Source organism: Marmota monax, unplaced genomic scaffold (assembly GCF_021218885.2).
Source record: "Marmota monax isolate L192 unplaced genomic scaffold, Marmota_monax_Labrador192_F-V1.1 WCK01_AAM20220418_F8-fsc00007, whole genome shotgun sequence".
NCBI lineage: Eukaryota > Metazoa > Chordata > Mammalia > Rodentia > Sciuridae > Marmota > Marmota monax.
In genome coordinates this window covers 9,475,965-9,497,300 of record NW_026692781.1, presented here as the reverse complement: position 1 = coordinate 9,497,300, position 21,336 = coordinate 9,475,965, and the positions used below count along the sequence as shown (strand labels likewise).

Sequence of the window (21,336 nt, the reverse complement as noted above, 5' to 3'; positions counted from 1 at the left end):
TTGTCCAAAATGTGTGATACAAGTCCTGTTTTACAACAGGATACAACGGAGTTTTTTGAAAACTCTATCACAGAAGTAGACAAGTTTTGTGCCCAGACTATGATTTTAATCATGGAAATTTACCTCTCTCCTTTTCAATTCCTTTATTTAATTAGATATTATATAATTTTCACCCAGAGTTTATAGCTATTTTGCCGATTTATAACTTACAATGTAATCAACTTGAATAAGTCATCTTTATTGTGGACACCCACATCAACCAGAAAAACCATGGCCATGTTAGGGAGATTTCATTTGTAGCCAAATCCCCTTATATCCTCTTGAAAAAATCTGGCAGAAATCCAACTGCTCAAGTTAAATAGACATTTAGCCACACTGTGCATTAGATATGCCTGGTAACCTCAGAAAAATACATTTGAATAGAAGTGCTGGCTTAAAGTACTATGATTGTAGTACAGAACAAAACTTCTACTTGAAAGCAGCCGTAATTATTGCATTTTTGTATAGTGTATATTTGAAATGTATTTGATTTTAAGCCTATGAAAAAATTCTAAAAGATCTGCTATATATTTACTGGGAAATAACTATGCTTTTAAAATATGTATTCAAAACAAATTAAAGGCAGACCTCTTTTTACCTCCATTCTCCCCCCCCCCTTTTGTGTGTGTGTGTGTGTGGGGGGGCACCACTCCAAACCAGCGGCCATTTTGATATTTTGTCAAAATAAATTCTTTCACAAAATTTGAAAAATTGAATCTGTGGTTTTTAGAACATTCTAACCTGGGGTTCATGTAATATCTATACTTTCACTGCCTACTGAACTAACATTTCCTCTTCGTAGTGAGCATTAACAAGGAATTTGTTATCTTGGGTCAAGAACAGAAAACCTTTATTCACTCCAATTTTAAATTTCAATTTCTTCTCCCTTTGCACCTTGACACACACCTTCTACAGTTTCTTTGAAAGTAATATACTAAGGACTAGCAGTGTTTCCTCCGTATTATGCAAATCCAGGACTGTTCTTAACCACAATAGCCACCTCTCCTTTTAGGATAATTTTGGTGGGAGGATCCTCTGCTACACAAGCAAGTACTGTGTAGGGGAACTGAAAGAGTGTTCAATTCTTAAGGTTTCTTATGTATTTTTCAAATTGAATTTTATTTCTAAGGCCCACCATTACTCCAACAGGTATCATTTAGGCACCCTCTGGTGGTCAATAGAACACAAATGATTCTCCTAAACGTTAATTTATTTAAGCTTAATGACCAATTTTACAATTTATGACATAAATATTCTTTTTCTTTTCATAAATAGCTTTATGGTCTAAGTACATGTTCAAGGCAAATACTTAGTTTATCTGTATATATATGGCTTTGTACTTTGAAGGTGCTTTTATAGATCATGGAATGCTATACAAATACCAGGTAAGGTATTAAGCCAGAAAATCTGAGATAAAAGGGGCAAAAACTCACCCAGAGTAAGTGTTTAAGGAAAACATTATTAAAAACAGTCCAAATTTACTCTAAACAAATTCACACGATGGAAACAAATACTTCAACTGATAACATAAATATAGGATAGAGAGACTGTCACATATTATTACTATGTAAATAAATAATTTTAACCTTAATTGGTGTAACTGAGGAATGGAAAATGTTTCTATCACATTAGCAGAAATAAGCTGTGTAATTTTTTCTTCAACAGCAAACTGGTGCATTATTTTGGGAACTGTGCTAATAGCACTGGTATTCCTAGTGTTTAAAGCTGTGTTGACATGATAAAGTGCTATAATTTTAACTTGTTATTGTGAGGCAGAAACTGCCTCATTAATTTCAGCTTCATTCAAAACTGAGGAACAAATCAATGTTTACCAATGGGAATGAAGCTAAATGAGAAACAAAAAGAAAAATCTAAAACACTTGTGATAAGTCATTAGCTTAAGATGTAGAAAAACAATTTTAATGGATTGTCTAAGTTCTGTTTAGTCAACAAAATTTAAATAAAAATGAGAAACTGTCTTAGTAAGTTTAAAATGGATTGTTCACTGCATACATTTAATTTAAATCCTGTTAAACCTGAAAACAGTTACTCTCTATACAATAAATGCAACATTATTAGTACAACATACACCATACTGAAGGTGAAACAGCAGTATCAATGCATTAATAAAATATGACTTCTTTATTACTTGGGTATTTATGAACTTTAGATATATCAGCACTCTAAATATACTGAAGATTCAAATAAAAATGTCTTGTTTTATCCGTAATCCAGTTAAAGATTTTAAAATACTGCAGAATGGCAGATAAACCTAAAAGGGATGTAAGTGATAACCTAATCCTGTTCTTTTATATTATGAATTAGGGGGAACCAAAAAGAGTAAATTATTTGTTTAAAAATCTAACAATGAGTTAGCAATAGAGCAAACAAATCTGGCCCTTCTAATTACTTTCCTGTTATACACAAAATTAAATCTTTGAATGAAAACATAAATGTTTTGAAAAGTCAATTCATTCTTTGCCAATCCCCTTTTTATAAACAACTGAAGTCTCCACCCATAATAATCACCTCTAAGTAGTTAACGCCCTTCCTCACATTGAATCTGTAGCTGAAAGTGTATTGCTTCATTTCCAGCTAAGTGAATAAAGAAACACCTTCAGATCCTCACTGTGTGGTGCACTATTATAATAAACCAATACTATTTTCAAGACACCACTTTGATCAAGACCGAAAACAATTTGTTAGACCATCAAACCATTTGGAAGTCAATCAAAAGGCATCTTTTGTGGAAAGCTAGAGATTCTAAATAGATACATGGCAACATTTACATTATATTGTTCCAGATCATACCCTAAAAACAGTTGTGTGTTTTGTATTCGAGAGTACCAAGGACTTCTATAGATAAGAGGAAGGGTGGGGGTCCCTACTTGAGCCCAAGCTGGGTCTATCCCTAAGATTCAGCTTTGGGGGACTGGGGCTGTAGCTCAGTGGCAGAGCACTTGCCTAGCATGTGTGAGGCACTGGGTTCGGTCCTCAGCACCACATGAAAATAAACAAATAAAATAATAAAGACATTCTGTCCATCTACAACTACAAAAAAAAATAATTAAAAAAAAAAAGATTCAGCTTTGACCACATTTAGAACCAATGCTTGGCTATACTCTGAAGAGGGTAAGTCTAAGCAAAGGATGGTTAATCTCCCTCTACCCCCATCACCCCCAGGACAATTCCCCAAGGAACAGAGAGAACTCCCCAAAAGCTCTAGCACCCAAAACTACGATGCTCTGGCACCTCTCTAATAGAGCTGAACAAAGAAACAAAGTACTTTTCCTTTATCAACCTGGCTGGACATATAGTTCTGAGCTGAAAAGTATGTAAATACAGTCTCTTTGGGACAAGATTCAACTTCCCAAACTCTAAGACCCAAACATGTAAAGTGGCTGAGGACAAAAATATTCCCCTTGCTACTCTGCTTCTAATACTAAACAGATTTTTCCTTTTAAATTCAAACCATGCAAGCTTTAAATTGTTGGGGGATGGAGGGCAGAGAAGCCCAAGATTTTCTTATTAGTTCTGCCACTAAATAGGTACACACATTTGGGGAAATCTTTTAACCACTGGACCCTTGTTTTTTTTTAATCTGTAAATCAAGGGAATTTGGTCCTGTCCTGTTCAAAATCCCATGGTTTATTGTGAAAGAGTTTTTTGTTTGTTTGCTAATGGGGATTGAACTCAGGGGTGCTTATCCACTGAGGTGCATCCGTAGCCCCTTTTATGTATTTATTGAAGGCTTTGCTAAATTGCTGAAGATGGCTTTGAACTTGTGATCTCCTGCCTCAGCTTCCCTAATTACTGAGATTACAGGTGTGCGCCATCACTCCTGGCTGTGAAAGTTTTTAAAAACAAATTTTAAAAGGCAAAAACTTTCTGAGATTGCAAAGGATAGCTAGGGAATGTAACCTAGGACTCCTGAATAATCCACCTGAAATTGTGCAAGAACTCCTATGCCTCTAGGAAGAGGGATAATATTTCTCAAAGAGAAATTAGGTCCCCCAAAAGGTTGAAGACCACCAGTAGAGATAGCAAATGGAGCTATCTGATTTATCTGGTTGCACAGCAGATCAGCAGCAATCTTTACATGGTTATAAAATCTATCCTACAAAGCCTTCTTTGGTTTCCATTTATCTTTATGAGCTGTGTGCCATTTTCCATGAGCAAAAAGGCTGTTTAAAAATCCAGTCCCTTTTCTTTAAAGACTTAAAATTCTGGGGAATTAAGATTAATTTTTATATCAGTGGCTAAAGCAAAGTCGATTTACATCTGAAAATTTCAAGCATATAGTATCTTAAACATTTGCCCATTATGCTGAATTATTTTAATATTTTTCTTTCTTTTTTTTTGAGTTAGCTGACTTGAAACAAAAGATTTGGCCCCTCCTTTCAACCCGCTTTTCTTTTTCTTTAGATGCTTGGGGTTGCTGTGAAATGATGATGAATTAACTGTGGCTCTATTTGAAGTAGTGATTACCATTTTTATAAAGATTTGATTCTCGGGATACATTAACTAAAAGATACTTATATAATATTCTTAAAAGAATTGGGTGAAATTGAAAGAAAGGAGGAAAATGACATTAGGGAACCCGAGGAGCTGAAAGAGGGAATATGCATGTAGTTAGAAATAAGAACCAAAGAGAAAATCTATACGATTGAATACCAAAATAGTATCAGGTCCCTAAGAAACAAGAAAAAAAAAAAAAGGAATTTCTTAAATAGGGAACAATTATAGTAAGTAAATACTGACTTTTTGAAGACATTAAATGGAAACATGATAAGTGAGCTTTTCAGGGACATCTTTTGGCTGATAATCTCAAGGCGTTGTACGGCTCCTCGTTATTTAAGGCAAAGACAGGCGAGAAAACATCGTAGAAAAAAAAAAAGATGTTGCCAGTGATTATCAGATAAATACCAAAAGCTCAGGGGAACAATCTTTTGTGGCAGAGGAGTGCCAATCCTAAGGAATGCTATTTTTTCTTTAGCCATTATCAAAGAGGTATAATGTAGAAAGAAGAAAATTAGCTTTAAACATCTCCTCTTAAATTATTTTAGGTAATCCCAGATGCTTTAAAAGCGACGCCTGTTTCCCCACGTATGACAATCTGATCACAACTACTCCTGGCGGTTCCTAAATCCTAACGTGGAGGAAAGTAACGTTCAGAGCCTTGGTCCGCGCCAGGCAGCCTTCTCCAGGGCTGCAGCTTGAGGTCTGTTAACCCTGGGGGCGCCAGAAGACACTTATCCTCAAACGAACCCGGTCCCCAGACGACCCTGCCTGGGTGCTTGGTCTTCACGAAGCATCCTCCAGTGACTTCTGCTTTCGAGTAACAGTTCATCTTTTCTCTTCTCCGCGCCCCCTCAAATCCCATTCAAGAAAAAGCCTGGGATTTCAGCTCAAACGTACGCCGCCCCGCCCCACCCCGGCTCCCGGCGGCCGCCTCTAGGGGGGCGCGGGCGGGTCCTCCCAACCCGGGAGAGGAGGGCGCGCCCCCGCGCCCCGCGCGCGCCCGTTGTCATGGGAACGCACTCGGCCCGGCCGCCCGAGGGGCAGGCGGGAGGAGGCGAAGCGGCCGAGCTCGTGGGAGACGCTATCGCAAGATGGCGTCTTCGAGGCCGCGGGATGCGGAGTGAGCGCGCCCCGCCGGAGGCTCTGCGAGGCTGCTCCGCTCCCCGCCGCCGCCACTGCGTCGCCGCCTCTTTGCCTGCTACTGCGCCGTGGCCCAGCCTCTCCGCCTTGCAGGTATCGCCGCCAGCGCGCTCGCCCCGCGTAGTAGTCAGATGGCAGCGACAAGTGCCGGCTCGTCAGGGGCTAGCGGGGCTCCTTTCGTCCGGGTGCGCCCAACAATAACGCGTGCATAACTTTTTCTTGCAGCGGCCCCCAGCGTCCGGGCCTGCAGATTTTCCTACCACGCCCCTCAGCCACCCGCTCCCTCCGAGGTGTGAGCGCGTCAGGCCGATGCGGTGATCTCTGGCCCGCCTGGGAGGAGCGCGTGGACTAGAGGGCTGAGGCGAGCTGGCGGCGAGCGCCCTTACAATGGCCCTGACCCTGTTTGGTAAGTGCGGTCTTCTACCTTCCCGTGCCGCCGCAGGTGGGCCGCGCCCCACAGCTGGGGGCCCCCGCGCCCGGAGAGGGGCGCGGCGCGCAGTGTCGGGCGCCGGCCGGGGCAGCGGAGTTGCGGCTCCCGGAGCGCGGGGCTGGCTCCCTCGCGCCTCTCCCATTGTTTCCTCTCCAGGCAGGGCCGATGGGCGTGTGCTCCCCTGGCCAATTCTGGTCTGGGAGGCTCTGAGGTCCTGGGTATTTTGTAAACGCACCGTACTAAGATGCCAACTTGGGAGCGAAGTTGTCTAGTTGTTTCCAGACCTACCTGTCCCAAGTCGGTAAATAAAGATCCTGGAAAGTTTATTTATTATGATCAAGATGTCTGAGCATCCCCAACCTCCCTAGAATTACCCAATGCATGTGTTGCTTCCTGTTGGATTGTTGGGAGATTTTTTTTTTGGATTTGGTATATTACATTGGAAAACAATGATTTGTGAATTTATTATTGGTTAAAATGGGAGATGGTTGCTCTAACGAATGAGATCAGACAGAAGAAAGTTGGTTGCTGGTAGATAAACTGTAGTCAAGAGAATATTTTTGAGTATTCATTAGGAAAGAAATGTTATTCTTGTGATGTAATTACTGCAACACTATTGTTTCAGTGGCTAAGACTTCAAGGTGTTTTTTCCCTCATAATTTGCAGTGACAATAGGTTGGGAAGAACTAAGAAGATACATTGTTTCCTTTATAAAAACAGACTGCATTACCTTACTTCAAGAAAACAGTATGTGGAAATTTATAGACAAAGTATTAAATCTTGCTTCTTTGGAAAGCTTAATGAAATGCAGTTGTAGCTACAAGGACACAGTTATTCACAGTATCAAGTTTCTAGTTAGGTTTTGATTATGTCATTTGACCAGGCAGATTAGAGGTGTCACATACCTTAAATGCTTTTTGATGTAAATACTTCAAAGTGAATTGAGCTGCTTGTATCAGTTACTTTTATTTTCTCTTCCGAAAAATAAAATCTTACTGTTGTTATCTGATACCTTGTATCTAATCTGTACTATTTAGTAGAAGTGATTTCCTTAATTGTGGGCTTTTGTGTACAAAAGTTAAAATGATGGCTTTATTCATAGTTGATATTTTATTTATGAGGAGCTGTTGTAGCTAACAACTGTTGTAGAGTAAGATTTCCAGTGAATTTCTCTTTGAAACTATTTCTAATTCATTTTTCTTCCTGAAGAGAGATTCTGTATTGTCAAGCTTTGTTTTCAAAAGTAAGGTTTACAAGTCAAGCACATTTAGAATGCTGACATCCCTGATGAATGAAACAGATAAATTGGGGAAGATAATGCTCTTTTAAAAGAAAATTTCAAGCTTTTGCCCAGGTGGAGATGAGGAAAGAAAGCACATGGAATTTGACCTCTTGAAGAAAGTATAAGAACCTGCTCCCACCCTTCTAAATGAATAAACCATCTTAAAATAACGTCCACTTATGGAAAATAGAATTTCATTTACAAAATTTACTTGGTTACAATGAGAACATGTCTGTTATGAAGCACAGTACACTTGTGAACAGAAGCTGTTAGAGCCACAGCTGTTTTTAAGTGCAGCTGTAGATCACTCATCATTCATCTGGATGTCTGTTATTAAAAGCTTAAATTCCTTTGCCCAAAGACCCAAGGAAGGGCATTTTGTTTCTCTTATGTATCCTCACATTTGAGAATCATTGAATTAAAGACAAATATTAGAGGATTTGATTTAACTTGCCCAACTCAATGTTGTTATTTTGGGGGTTTTTGTGTGTATGTGAAGAGAAATACACAAGGGTGAGAAGAAATGGATTTGATTTTAGGTTTTACTACCTTTTAACCAGTTGGTCTTAAGTCAGAAGCACTTCATATTCCTTTATAATTATTTTGTATTGGGGGGGAGGGGCACTGGACCTTTATATTTACTTTTAATCACCAGTGTAGAGGAGCAATGAGATGATAAAAGTTCTGTGAGATGGTGACAAGAAGCTGGATGGATGTGATCTGTCAGCCATGAAGTCACAGCTCAACAGTTTCCACCTATGGCTCCCTGCCAGGTTATCTTGCATATCTTGGTTCTATTAAGTAGCACAGGGCAACAATAGACTATAGTCTAGTTCCCTGCTTTGTGTTTGACATTTCCATTTAGCCTTTTTATCAGTGTAAGGAATGGTCTTTTGTAGGAAGTTAGTGAAAGTTAACTTTGTTTTAAAAAGTGAGAGCCTCTAAAATTTCCTAATTCATATACATTCAATTGTTTTTACTTGATAAGTACAAAACCTCAAAGATTTGTTAAGTTGAAGAGTTTAGACCATTTGTCAGCCTCACTATTAATTATCTTTATTGTTTAACACACTACTTAAACATTTTTTTTTTTTTTTTTGGTTGTAAATGGATCTTTATTTTACTTATTTGTATGTGGTGCTGAGAATTGAACCCAGTGCCTCTCACATGCTAGGCAAGTGTGCTACCACTGAGGCACAGCCCTAGCCCAACATAATATTTTTTAGTGCAAATTATGTTTTATTCTTTAATGGGAGAACCAGTCTTGAGTCTTTCATGATTTTATAGTCTTATTTGGGTATTGAAAATGTGCATCTTTGAAAGTTCAAAGATTTGAAACCATTTTTGTTCACCTTTCAAATGAACTTTATCTCTGAGTATCATTTTTGATATAATTTTTAAATCACTGTATTTCAAAACATTTCCAAATGTATTTCAGACTTCACTTACTCATTTTGCTTTTCTTATCAACAAACTTCTATTTCCAGGAGACATGTTCCTTGTCTAATGCTAAATAGTGATGGTACTCCATAGTTTTCCCCAGAACTATAGCAGATGCACCTAATTCAGTACCTGATTCCATACAGTTGGTGGTGCTAACTCCCTAACTCCATGTGGGCTTTGTTGAAACTTCCCAAGTAGGGAGCAGGGAAGTACCTGATCCCAAGTAATTACTGGGATGATAGAAAAGTCTGTGATTGTCTAATTTAGATTTTTTTAGCTGATGTACCTGACAGAGGTCCTGAATGGCCATACCAATAGAACCTTAGCTGGCAGAGTTGGGTGAATAAGCATTTTTCCAGTCATCCCTTGTCGAGAATTTCTGTCATGAAGCTGTGGTTTATAGCCCTGACCAACTGATGAGATTGGGAACTGAGTAAGATCTCCAGGCTAACTGAACCTTGAATAATACTCTTCTCTTTCTGAGTAGAGTTAGTTCTGGCATTGCACACCCTACCCCTGCTTCTTCCCTTCTTATTACTATTTAGTCACCATCATTACTATTTTGGTTCAATTCTAATATTTATGATTTTTAAAAATATTTTCCTATCTTTTCTCAGACCCTCTGCCATAAAAGCCTTTTCATTATCTTTATTTAGCATTTATCACTACCCTGGCACAACTACCTGTAGATGTCCTTTATAAAGATCCTTTGTAGCAATTAGATGGCAGTGGCACATTTTCTGCGAGAGTTAGGTAATTTTCTGATTTTTCATATAACTGTACCGAAATTAAAATTTATTTTCAAAGAGACAAGTCAGCTGAACATTTTCAGTTTGATTTATTTGACCAAAAGGTAATATTAAAGGAAACTCTCTGACTACTCTCTGCTGACATTTTTATTTTTTAGTCCAAAGAATATGAGAAGGTGGCCCAGTGGTGAGAGCCTATCTGCCTTTCTCTGAATGTTCTGTCTTTTCAGCTGTCATCAAAATCACCGTCCTGTAGGTGCACACCTATAATCTCAGCTACTTGGAAGGCTGATCCAGACCAACCTCAGCAATTTATCCAGACCCTGTCTCAAAATAAAAAAAATAAAAAAATTAAAAAGGTTTGGGTATGTAGCTCAGTGGTAAAGTGCCCCTGGATTCAATCTTTAGTACCAGTAAATAAATAAATTGATTAATTAAAAAATCAAAAGGTGTGGGGATTCATCTCAGTGATGAAGCAGCCCTAGGTTTAGTCCTCAGTACAAAAGAAAAGAAAAACAAAACCAAAAAAAACAAACAAACAAAAAAAACAAAAAAAACCCACTATCCTTAATTGAATACTTGTCTGCATTTCTTCTCTTACCAGTATAGTCAAAAACTTAATATGTCAGCTTTAATTTCTTTTAATGTGTGGAGATCTGGTACCATGGAAGAGTGGTGATGTGATAAGGAATATTGGTGATGAAGTTTTTTGAGTCATTTCTGTCTCTGCAGATTACTATAGTGTAAGTAGCCTAATATTTGAAGAGAGAAGATAGGGATATGCATAATTATAAAAATTTGATATTTTTAAAAACTTTCTTTTAGATTAGTTTTATTTGTCTTTCTTAAAAAAAATTACCCCCAGCCTTTTAGGGTTGTTCTCCCCATGAAAATTTAATACCAGAGATATTATACTGTGTATCTGCATATAGACTGTATGTATACCTGCTGTATGCATAAAAGGAGTAAGGTTTTTGACTTCCAGGTTTTTGACTCCATCGTTTTACACTAATTTAAAACAACCATAAGAATATTGGGCAGAAAATTACTGTTTGGTCATGCTTTATATAACATAATAACAGTTCTAAAGGAATGACATTAGTAAAATGTTATACTTTCTTCTTATCAGATCAGTTCAACTTATGAATCAATAGTTTGCTATTATCAGGAGAGCAGCCATTAGTAAAGAGGACGGAGGTGTAGTTATTTTTTCAATAAACTGCAATATGTAAGCTGAATGAACTCACTGAACATTCTGTGCAAATTTAACTCAAGTCCTTAAGCCTGGCCTAATTGATCTATCAGCCATAAGTCATTCTTACATAGAATATGATTTTCATAAGCTTCAAAACAAGACAGGAAGAAACTTAGAAGACAGGAGAGTGTGACCATATTTTACATTTAGTCACGTTGAATAAAAAAATCAGTTCTGACGAAGTTATAAATTTATATTGCTAGTTTGGAACCTTATTTTTATAAAAGTGAATGCTTTTGTGAATATATTAAAAACCACTGCATTTTACACTTTAAAAGGGTGAATTTTGTAGTATGTGAATCATGTCTCAATTAAGCTATAATTAGTAGAAAACTCATCTGAGCTTTAAAAAAGAAACAGTTTAAAGGAACATATTAAAAAAAGAAAGAAAGAAAAGAATTCTAGTTTTAAAAGAATAGCTTTATATCCAAGAATCTTTTAGAGCATTTTGGGTTTTAAGAAAGTTTTTTAAAAGAGCAAAAAACATAATTAAAAACCGGTAGTTAAAAATATTCCTACCTGTTTTCGGTTGAGAAAAGTAAGTACTTCTTGGGAAGAGTTAATGCTGGCAATTGAGTAATTTGTGGGAGAAGGGAAGATGAGTCAGGCCAGGCCTGTTGCCAGCTGCTTAGTGGCGGTGGCTTTAGGCCACCTCATTGTTTTAAATTCAGCTCCACTGAAAGTTGTTCCTTTCTTTTTCCACTTTTTACCTTTCAGTTTCACTGGGCTGCATGCATTTTATGGTGTAAGGCAAGCTGAAAAAGGATACAGTCCAAGAAACATCTCTACTTGACATCTCTACTCATCTCTTTCATGACCACAAATTTGACATTTCATCAAGCTGCATCGTCTTCTAGGCTCTTTAAATGGCTAATCCTTCCTAATTTTCTCATGTCCTCCATTAGCATATATCTTCAGTTCATACTGTATGTTCTTTTTTTTTTTTTTTTTTTTTTTTTTTAATGTAGAACTTTGTCACTGTTTCCTAGCTCCTTAATGGCTGGGAAATTACTTTGGTAGAGATAACTTTAAGATTTGAGTAGCTTTTGCTAGACAGGACAGACAGACAGATGAGTGCTGTAAATGTCCATTTGAGGAATGCTTGACTGAAATAGTTTCCCCTGCAAAACTTCCATGGTTAATGAGTCTTACAACATTAAAGTTAAAGCCTGATTTTTGGCATGTACCCATGAGGAATACCATGCTAAATATAGATAGAAATCTTCATACAACATGAAACAATTTCTCTACTGAAGATCTGAAAGAGGTAAGACATAGGACGAGCATTTTGATTGAGGGAGTTATGCTGTAAACAAAAAGAAAGTCGAATTTTTGTTTAGAGGTGGGGCATTACTAAGAAGGGCTTATAGGAGGTGGTATAAAAAGCAAAACAATATGAAAAAGCACAGGACATTCTGGGTTGGGGAGGAAATGGACGATACTAGTAAGTGACAGAAAGGGACCCATGTGTAGTGCTGTTTAATATTTTTGCTAAGGAGTAGCTCTGAAGCATGGGATGTGCTTTCCTGTTTTGTGATTTATTCACTCATCCATTTGATGGATATTTATTAAGTGCCTAATATGTGCCATGTATGTATTAGTTCCTGCCTTCAAGGGAGTTATATTTCCAGTAGAGGGGAGATAGAGATTTAAAAATTCATATAATGTGACAGGTAGCAAGTGCTGTAAAGAAAAATAAAGCAGAGTGAGAGTTATGGGGTTTCTGTGTCTCATAGTGGTCAGAGAAGGGAGAAGCAACAGATGAGGACAGAGAGGCAAATGGGGGAGAACCTCAGAGGTTCTCTAGGACTCTATGAATCATGGTTAAGTTCTTTAGATTTTGCTCTAAGGTGGGAAACTTATGCAGGATGATCCTTCTATAGATGACAATATAGTGGAAAGAGCTTGGATTTTGGAGTAAGCTACACTTAATCCTTTCTCTGCTGAGTGTCAACTATATATATGTTCTCATGGGTAAACAGGGCTATTAATTTCCTTCTGCTTGTGTAGAAGTAAATGAGATTGTGTATTTAAGGTTCTTAGCACAGTGGTTGAAAACACATAGTTAATTTTGTCTCCAATATTATTGTTACTATAAATATAAACGAAGCTCCAAGATACTTCATTTGTTGTTTGTTGCTTTTTGCAGTGCTGGGGATGGAACCTTGGGCCCTGAGCATGCTGGGCAAGGCTCTACTACTGAGCCACATTCCCAGTCCCGCTCCATTTGTTTTTAATAAGTCTGTTGATCATCTTGAAAAAGTGGTTCTGCAATATTTCTGAGTAGGTGCGCGACTAAAGATCTGCCATGTGTTATTGCAATATTTTCTGAGAATGCTCTGGTGGAGACAAGGTTCAGGCTGCTCACAGCAAAAATCAGACTTCCATGATAGTGGCTAGCCACTCTGATGCTTTTGTTGTCCCCTAAAAATGTAAAAAAAAAAACAAAAAACCAACCAGCAGGCAATGCTTACATCTTCTTTGGGAGGTAATCCAGACCAGATGCATGATTTTCCTTCTTGGCACTTAAATATACAAATAACTTAAGCTCAATATCTGACACATAATAGGTGTTTATTGAGTGAATAAATGGATGAACAAAGAATAAAGACATAACAGTGGTGTATCATTCTGTACTTATAATCTGTGAACGACCTTGAATAAATTAAAATATTTGCTTTCACTTATTTTTTTTCCTTTATTCCTTTATTTTCCTTATTCTTTATTATTTTATGTTTTTCTTGATTAGAGTCCTCAGTTGAACCCTATTGTGGTTTAGGTATGAGGTGCCCCCACAAAAGCTTCTGTGTGAGAATATAAGAGCATTCAGAGATGAAATGATTGGGTTACAGCCTTAACCTAATTAGTGAATTACTCCACTTGAATGGATTAACTGGATGGTAACTGTAGGCAGGTGGGGTGTGACTGAGGAGGTGGGTCACTGGGGGTGTGCCTTTGGGGCTTATATTTTGTCCTTGTGTTGTGGAGCTCTCTCTGCTTCCGGATTCTCAAGTCCTGAGCTGCTCTCCTCTGCCACGCCCCTATGCCATGGTGTTTTATACCACCTTGTGCCCAGAGCAATGGAGCTGGCTGTCTGTGGACTGAGACCTCTGAAACTGTGTGTGCCAAATAAACTTTTCCTTCTCTAAAATTGTTCTTGTCAGCTCTTGTGGTCATGGCAGCAAAAAAACTGACTAAAATAGGCACTTAAACCTACCTCTTGCCAGGTGTCGTGGTGCACACCTGTAATCCCAGTGGTTGAGAAGTTGAGGCAGAAGGATCATAAGTTCAAAGCCAGCCTCAGCAATTTAGTGAGGCCCTAAGTAACTAACTCAGTGAGACCTGTCTCTAAAAAGAAAAAAGGGCACCCCCTGCATTCAATCCCCAGTACCAAAAAAAAAACAAAAAACAAAAAAACCCACAAACAAACAAACAAACCTAACTCTTAGAAATGGTTAATTTAACAATTAACTTCCCTACTTAAAATCCACTAGTGGTCCCATTCCATTCCTTTAAGTCCATATTCCCTAGTTTGCCTGTAAGTTGTCAAGATATGATCCCTTCTTACCCACCTGTCTGGCTTTAACTCTCACCATTTCCTCCTTGAAGGCTGTTTATTAGCCATACTGAATTACTTGAAGTTTCCAGAAACAGTTTGCTCAGTGTGCCTTGGGTAGCATCATTTCCCTAGCTCTTCTTTGCCCTCCCTTGTTTCTACACATCTTCCAACACTAGGCATGGATAATCATCTTTTCCGAGTAGCCTTCCTTTGTGAACCCTTTTCTCCGTCCATAGTGTCCTGTATACATCTCTGCCCTAGCTTCTGTCAAGTGGAGACATAATGGATAGTTTAAAATTTTCTGTTTCCTGAATTAGGTGAAGTTTTCTTGTGAGAAACTATGCATTTCTTCTTTATCCTTACCACCAATGTCTGATGATACCAGTTACTCAATAAATATTTGAGTGAATGATGAAAATTATGTAGTCTACTGTAGCTCTTATATTTGGGAGTTAATTATCAGGCCCAAATCCTATGATATACACCCTATATTTTCTTTTCATATTTTTTTTTTCATTTTGTTATTTGATTCAATAATATGCCATTCTGTCATCCTGTGGTTCCATACTCCACTGTGTATTCCTCAACTGCAAGTTCAATGCCTTGAATAGAATAGAAATCTCTCTGGGATCATATTCTTTGAGGTCTAAATATAGTATTCCTAACAACCTGCAGATGTTTCTAAATTATTTATCATAATTATATAACAAATTTCACTTCATTAAACTATTGTTCATTTTCATTTTAGTAAAGAAATTACACATAAATTAGGTTGGTTGGTTCATGTTTTACCCTCACATTAGGGAACATAATCAGATTGAGTAGGAATTTGGTATGAAAATGACTAACTTAACCTTTTAGAGGTCTGAAAATTAAAAACAGGATAATCTTTAATGATAATAAATTTGTGTGCTACATGGACATTCCCACTAGTTTTCATTTTGTTTGCCAGAAGAACATATATAAACAACTGTTTAAACATTGATATTTATAAGTGGGTTCAAGAAGAGTTATGCCTCTTGTTATTCTTGTAGGATACAGTGTAAAAAGATGGAAAATAATTAATGTGAGAATTTGTTTTTCTCGGTCTTGATAGTTTTGTCTTCTCCCCTGGATCATTTATCTCTAATTACAACTATGCCTTGCTATTCCATGTGATAAACCCTTTCCTCAACTTTTTGGTATCACCATAAACACCATCTGGAATTATTCATGTCTTTCCCATTGCCAAGGTTTATTGAAAGACCAGTCTGTATGTCCCACCACCATTTTCTACAAGTTTGTTTATTCTTTAACCCTTGTCTTCTGTCTCTTTCCAACCACAGTGCCACAGACACATAAAATTGTTTTATCATAATTACTTATGGGTGTTTTGTGAATGTCATTCATCCCTAGTGACAAGTTGACAACTGTTAAAGAGAAAATCTTGTTATTTGTTAAAATAGCAAGGAATATTTTATTGAAGATGATCATGATAAGTGTTAATGCTGTTGTAAAAAGAGGGGGGAGAGAGAGAGAGATTGAGATTGACTACAACATACAGTAACAAAGCAATTTGAGGGGGTAGTAGATGGAATTAAGAGGAGACATCAAAGGCTCGGAGAATTCTTGCTAACCTCACCTAACAGTATTCTTGTTAAGGGCAGGCCAGGGTGATCAAATATCAGTGGTGGGGTAGGAGGAATTACATTAGATATCAAGCCCGGCACAGCAATTCACACCTGTAATCCCAGCTACTCAAGAAACTGAGGCTGGAGGCTAGCCTAAGCAACTTAGTGAGACCCTGTCTCAAAGTAGAAAATAAAAAGGGCAGGGTGTCACTGAGTGTTAGAGCATTCTGGGTTCCATCCCAGAATTGCTGCAGGAGCGTAGAGGGAGGAAGATTAGACATCAAGAGTGATCAGCTATCAGAGATGGGGGGATTTAGTAGGTGTGTAGCAGCTTCTTGTAAAAACTAGGCTATGCAGGCCTGGCAAGGACCAGGGTCAAGGTTGAGGCCTGTTTGGGAAGAGGACCCAGAGGAATCTAACTAAAGTTTGGTCAGAAGAGTATCTTGTCATAACTGTCACCTTATATTTTGCTTCTGTTCAACTGGAAGTGCTTTGTCAATTAATAGCCAACATCCAGTGGTGCTTTCTTAGTTCTCATATTTAATCTTTCTGCACTCTTTGTTATTTTTGATAGTCTCTTTTCATCTTGAAATTTTTTTGTTTTCCTCTTTTTTCAAGTTGTTGTGTTCTGCTGCCACCCCTTTTCTTCCCTTTCATCATTTCTTAGTTTCCTCTGTTTGTTGCCCTGAATGGCTTTTCTCTTGCAAGTACATAAGCTTCAACAGTGAGCACAGTGTGAATGACTCCCACCTCCATCTCCAGCCCTTCTTCATAGGCTCCAAGTCTGTATCTGGATTGCATATGGACACTTTAGCACTAAAGCCTTACTGTTCATTCTTCTGTCTTTTGCTTGCCTCTGATAACTGATCAGCTGCTAACTCTTGGAGGACTTTGCAAGACTTTCACACCTATTTCTTTCTCTATTTTCAACTTTATGGCTCTGCCCTTCCTTTCTGTATCCTCATGCCTTTCTCCACTCCCTGCCACTTATCAGAAAGAATCCCTTCATCTTCTGAGTTATCATTTATATCTGTAATGCATTTTATTTGTAATGCATTCTATTCATAGTAGTTATATCTTGTCATATCTTTTCTGGGCTGATGGCTTCTCTAAGGTAAGGTCTATGTCTTTCACATTTCTGTAGCCCATTTAATGCTTGAACTTGGCACAGTGATTCACATACAGTAATGCTCAAAAAATATTTGTTAAGTGAATAAAATAGCTCTTAAAGTATGATACTTCTGTAGTTTGTATCCAGAGTAAAAATGTTAACCATTCTTTAGATTTTTTTATTATTATTCCTTTGTAATGCTTTAACTGAGTTAGCAATAGTTCATATCTTAAAATGTCTCAGATATTGTTTTTGTTGCCCAGTTATCTTATTTTCAGTCCTTAAGAGAAGTACATATATTCTATTACTGTGGGCTTTGTTGCTCTTGTCAGCATAATTTTTCCCCCAAAAGTTTGTGGTGAAATTATGGTAGCTTTATACTGTTTTATGTCTTACAAAAAACCTCTTTAGATTTTCAAAGCAGAGAAGGGACAATGAACAGTATCTGTATACACAGGGTTTGTTAATCCAGGTCGATGGGCTTGTTCCTTTAATGTTGCTAAGTGTCTGGTATTCAACTGGCTATAAACCTCCTTCTGGAGAGACCTTGCTGAAGGTAAAAATGATGAAAGCTTCTGGTTTGATAACTGTTCTCTGTTCTTTTAGAATTTTTAGGTCATTAACAGGAAGATGGTGAAGGGAAACACTTTCTGTTCAAGTCTACCCTGTGTTTTTGTTTGTTCATTTTTTTTGTAATACTGGGGCATAAATCTGGGATTACAGTTGTGTGCCCCTGTACCCGTGAGAAGTATCTGTTTAATTCATCTGCCCATTTGTTAATCTGGTTTTTTTTAATTTTATTTTTGGTGTTGAGTATATTGAGTTCTTTATATATTCTAGATATTCTCTGTCAGGAGAGCAGCTAGCAAAGATTTTCTCCCATTCTGTAGGTTCTCTATTCACATTCTTAATTGTTTCCTTTGCTGTGCAGAAGCTTTTTAACTTGATGTAATCTCATTTATTAACTCTGGGCATTATTTCCTAAGATTTAGGGGTCCTATTTGAGAAAGTCATTGCCTGTGCCTATATGCCAGTAGTTGATACTATGTTTTCTTCTAGGAGTTGCATAGTTTCTGGTCTAATTCCTAGGTTTTTGATCCATTTTGAGTTGATTTTTAAAAAGTGTTCTTAATTTTGCTGAATAAAAGTTACTAAGCAAGGGACCAAAGAGCTCACATTGACTTTTTTTTTTTTCCAGGATGTGCTGGAATATGTTAAATTATGACCTCTGAAGAATGTAAACTCAATGGTTTATAGGACATTTCACATATTTCTTATAATATTTCATTGAATTGTGAAAAAATTTTGATGAATTCACTTTGCTACTTCTATAAGTTGTTTTTGGTGATAATTGCCTTTTTTAATCTTAGGATGGCATTTTTTAGTTTTCTCAGTTTAGGGTGTTATAAAGATGTTCATTATATATGTGTACAGAATATGTAGTTAAACATGAGAGCCATTAAAATATAACTCATGTGATTTTTTTCTTAATCATAATGTTTATATAACTTAAAAGTTATATTTCTTGAATGAGAAATGATCTGAACTTGTTAGTTCATTCTTTTAGTTGAGGTTAAAAGGATAAATTATTTCAAAAGGACAACAAAAGGGAACAAGATAGATTAATTGTATAGCAATTAAGAAATCAGAAAAGGAGGAAACAGACATTGCTGTACAGTAGGAAGATTGGCAGAGCACTTTGGGGCCTGTCATCTTGAATTTTCTAGACAGGTGGAAGAATTCCCTGGTGAGCCACAAGACTTTATTTTGCCACCCCCTCCCCATCTGCTGTTCTTGGGTCTGTCCAGACAGAGGAGCTCTTGCTCTCTTTTTTATAGTTTTTCTCAACCAATCTCTTTAACTCCCCCTCACCCTCTCCGTCAGACAGAAGACACCCCCTCCAGCCCCCGTGTGCGGGCCAAGTGTTCCAGCTTCAGTCAGGTGGCGGGAGGGAGCACTGATTGTGTGTTGATTTCCCAGGACTTATTCCTGTCTGGTGAGACCTCATTCAGCTCAGATGCCTTTTGACTTCTCTCTTTTAATCAAGTCTTTTCTCCTTTTATCTATTTTTCTTTAAGTATAATAATTGACCTTAGGGAGAACAGAAGCATTTGAAAAATTTACAACTATTTAAAAAAATAATTTTAACTAATTAAAAGTTGATAAGGATCTCAAAAGAAAATGTCCAACATTTTCTGATCTTGTAATGAGCTGTTTTCCATTATCAGGGGAAGAAGGAAAATTGATGTATGTTAAGTTTATTAATATTAGATAATTTTTAAAAGATCTGTCCCAAGGTAGTTTTCTCATAAGTAAGGATACATTTGAAATAAATGTGAAATTTTATTAGGCTGTTTGCTATGTATAGCAGCTGTGCCAGTTGCCATAATTAGGTGGCAAGGTACAAGTTTTAAAAATTGGCATTCATCTTTCTGAGGCAGGAGGATTGCAAGTTTGAGGCCAGTCTTGGAAATTCAGCAAGACCTTGTCTCAAAATAAAAAATAAAGAGGGCTGGTGATGTAACTTACTGATAAAGTGCCCCACATTCAATCCCCAGTATTCCAACCCCGTCCTCCAAATTGACATCTTTTAAAATTTAGGCTTTCAGTGTTATTAAATTGTATTTAACAAATAATTCCTAGATTGAGGGAACAAGACTTTATAGTAGGTGAATTTCATCTACTGTTATTGAAAAATTACAGCAGTTTTTTAATAATTACTATTAAGGAGTATTTTTCAAACTTAGGATTTTAAGGCAGACTTAGAAATAACAATGTAAACTGAAATGAATGATATCTATTTTAAACCCTCTCATTCTGCATTTCAAATCTATGTCTCTAATTTTTGATAGCCTGGAATGTTTTCTTAATTACAAAATTATGCTTTTTTAACGTTGTAAACTTGGATGAACTGGCATATTTATATTATATCACTTTTATACTATTTCTTTTCTAAAAATCGCAAGTCAATGATGACTTTTAATAGGCTTCCCATATGATTCACAGTTCCTGAAAAGGCTGCTACAGGATAATCTATCATATTGTTGCAAGGCAATTAGATATATTTGTTACTATATCACAAATAATCAATTAAAAAGCACTAAGAAAAAAATCATTAATGACACTTGCAAAATGGTATGCTATATGCTGATTTTATTAAAATGTGGCAGGTTGTGGACACTTAAAAGTGCTATCATATCTTAGACCAACTTAAACTTAGTCAAAATATTGTTCTTCCCCCATTTCTTCCCAAGTTTTTAGTCTTTTTTCCCCTCTTTCCTCCCATAAAAAAAAATTCAAACAATTACACAGATCTCAGTTCTTCCAGTCTGAGGCAGGAAAAGCAAGAAAACTCTCTCAAAGTTTTTCATTTCAAAACACAAATTTGAAAAAAAAGTGAATACTTTATAAACCTCCCGGCATTGCTGCATCATCAGTCAATAGTGGAATTGGGATTAAGCACTATTTAAAGAGAAAACTGGGGAAGCCAGGTGTAATGATGCCTGCCTATAATCCCAGTGATTATGGCAGGAGGATTGCAAGTTTGAGGCCAGTTTCAGCAGTTTAGCATGCCTCTAAGCAAGTTAGTGAGACCCCATCTCAAAATAAAAAGACTGGAATGTGACTCAGTGGTACAGCCCCTGTGGGGTCCATCCCTAGTAACACTCAAGGAAGGGAGGGAGGGAGGGAAGGAAAGGACCCCCAAGCACTTATAATGTCTTATGATATAATCTTGGATGCTATTGTGTGGATTCCCTTTTCATCCCCAAAGAAGAGTCTCTGGGAAAAGAGCCCTGAAGAACAAATTAGTGGAGTAAGAAAAACATAAGTTGGGGCCATAAGTCGGATGTTTACAGTGAGCAGATAGGTAACATAGACAATAGGGAATGTTCAGGAATTTCCTGAAGTTAAATGTTGGTAATTTGGACCTAGAAAAGCACTGGGTGGGCCAAAGAAAACACATATCTTTGGGCTGGCAGTGAGGCAACTACAGGAACCTAGTTGGTAGAGTTATTCTCCTATTGTGTACTCAACTGATCTGCTATTCATCTTTGTCAGGGAGGACAGATTATTCTAAAGATTAAGCATGAGTTGGACAGAATAGGAGAAAGGTGGGGAAGCCAGTTGAGTTGTAGATTCTATAATTGGGATACAGTGAGGGTCTGGAGAAGATAGCTGACGATCCATGATATTCTT

General features: G+C 37.4%; 1 protein-coding gene across 1 annotated transcript in view; it reads left to right on the top strand.

Moving 5' to 3' along the window:
* Window positions 1–5,652: 5,652 nt before the first annotated feature.
* Chn1 (chimerin 1) overlaps window positions 5,653–21,336 on the top strand; it is a 176,183-nt gene continuing 160,499 nt past the window's right edge. Inside the window, exons 1-2 of the mRNA XM_046447530.2 lie at window positions 5,653–5,793; window positions 5,926–6,106. Coding sequence (XP_046303486.1) covers window positions 6,088–6,106 — 19 coding nt within the window. The 5' untranslated portion in view covers window positions 5,653–5,793; window positions 5,926–6,087. The remainder of the gene's footprint in view (window positions 5,794–5,925; window positions 6,107–21,336) is intronic.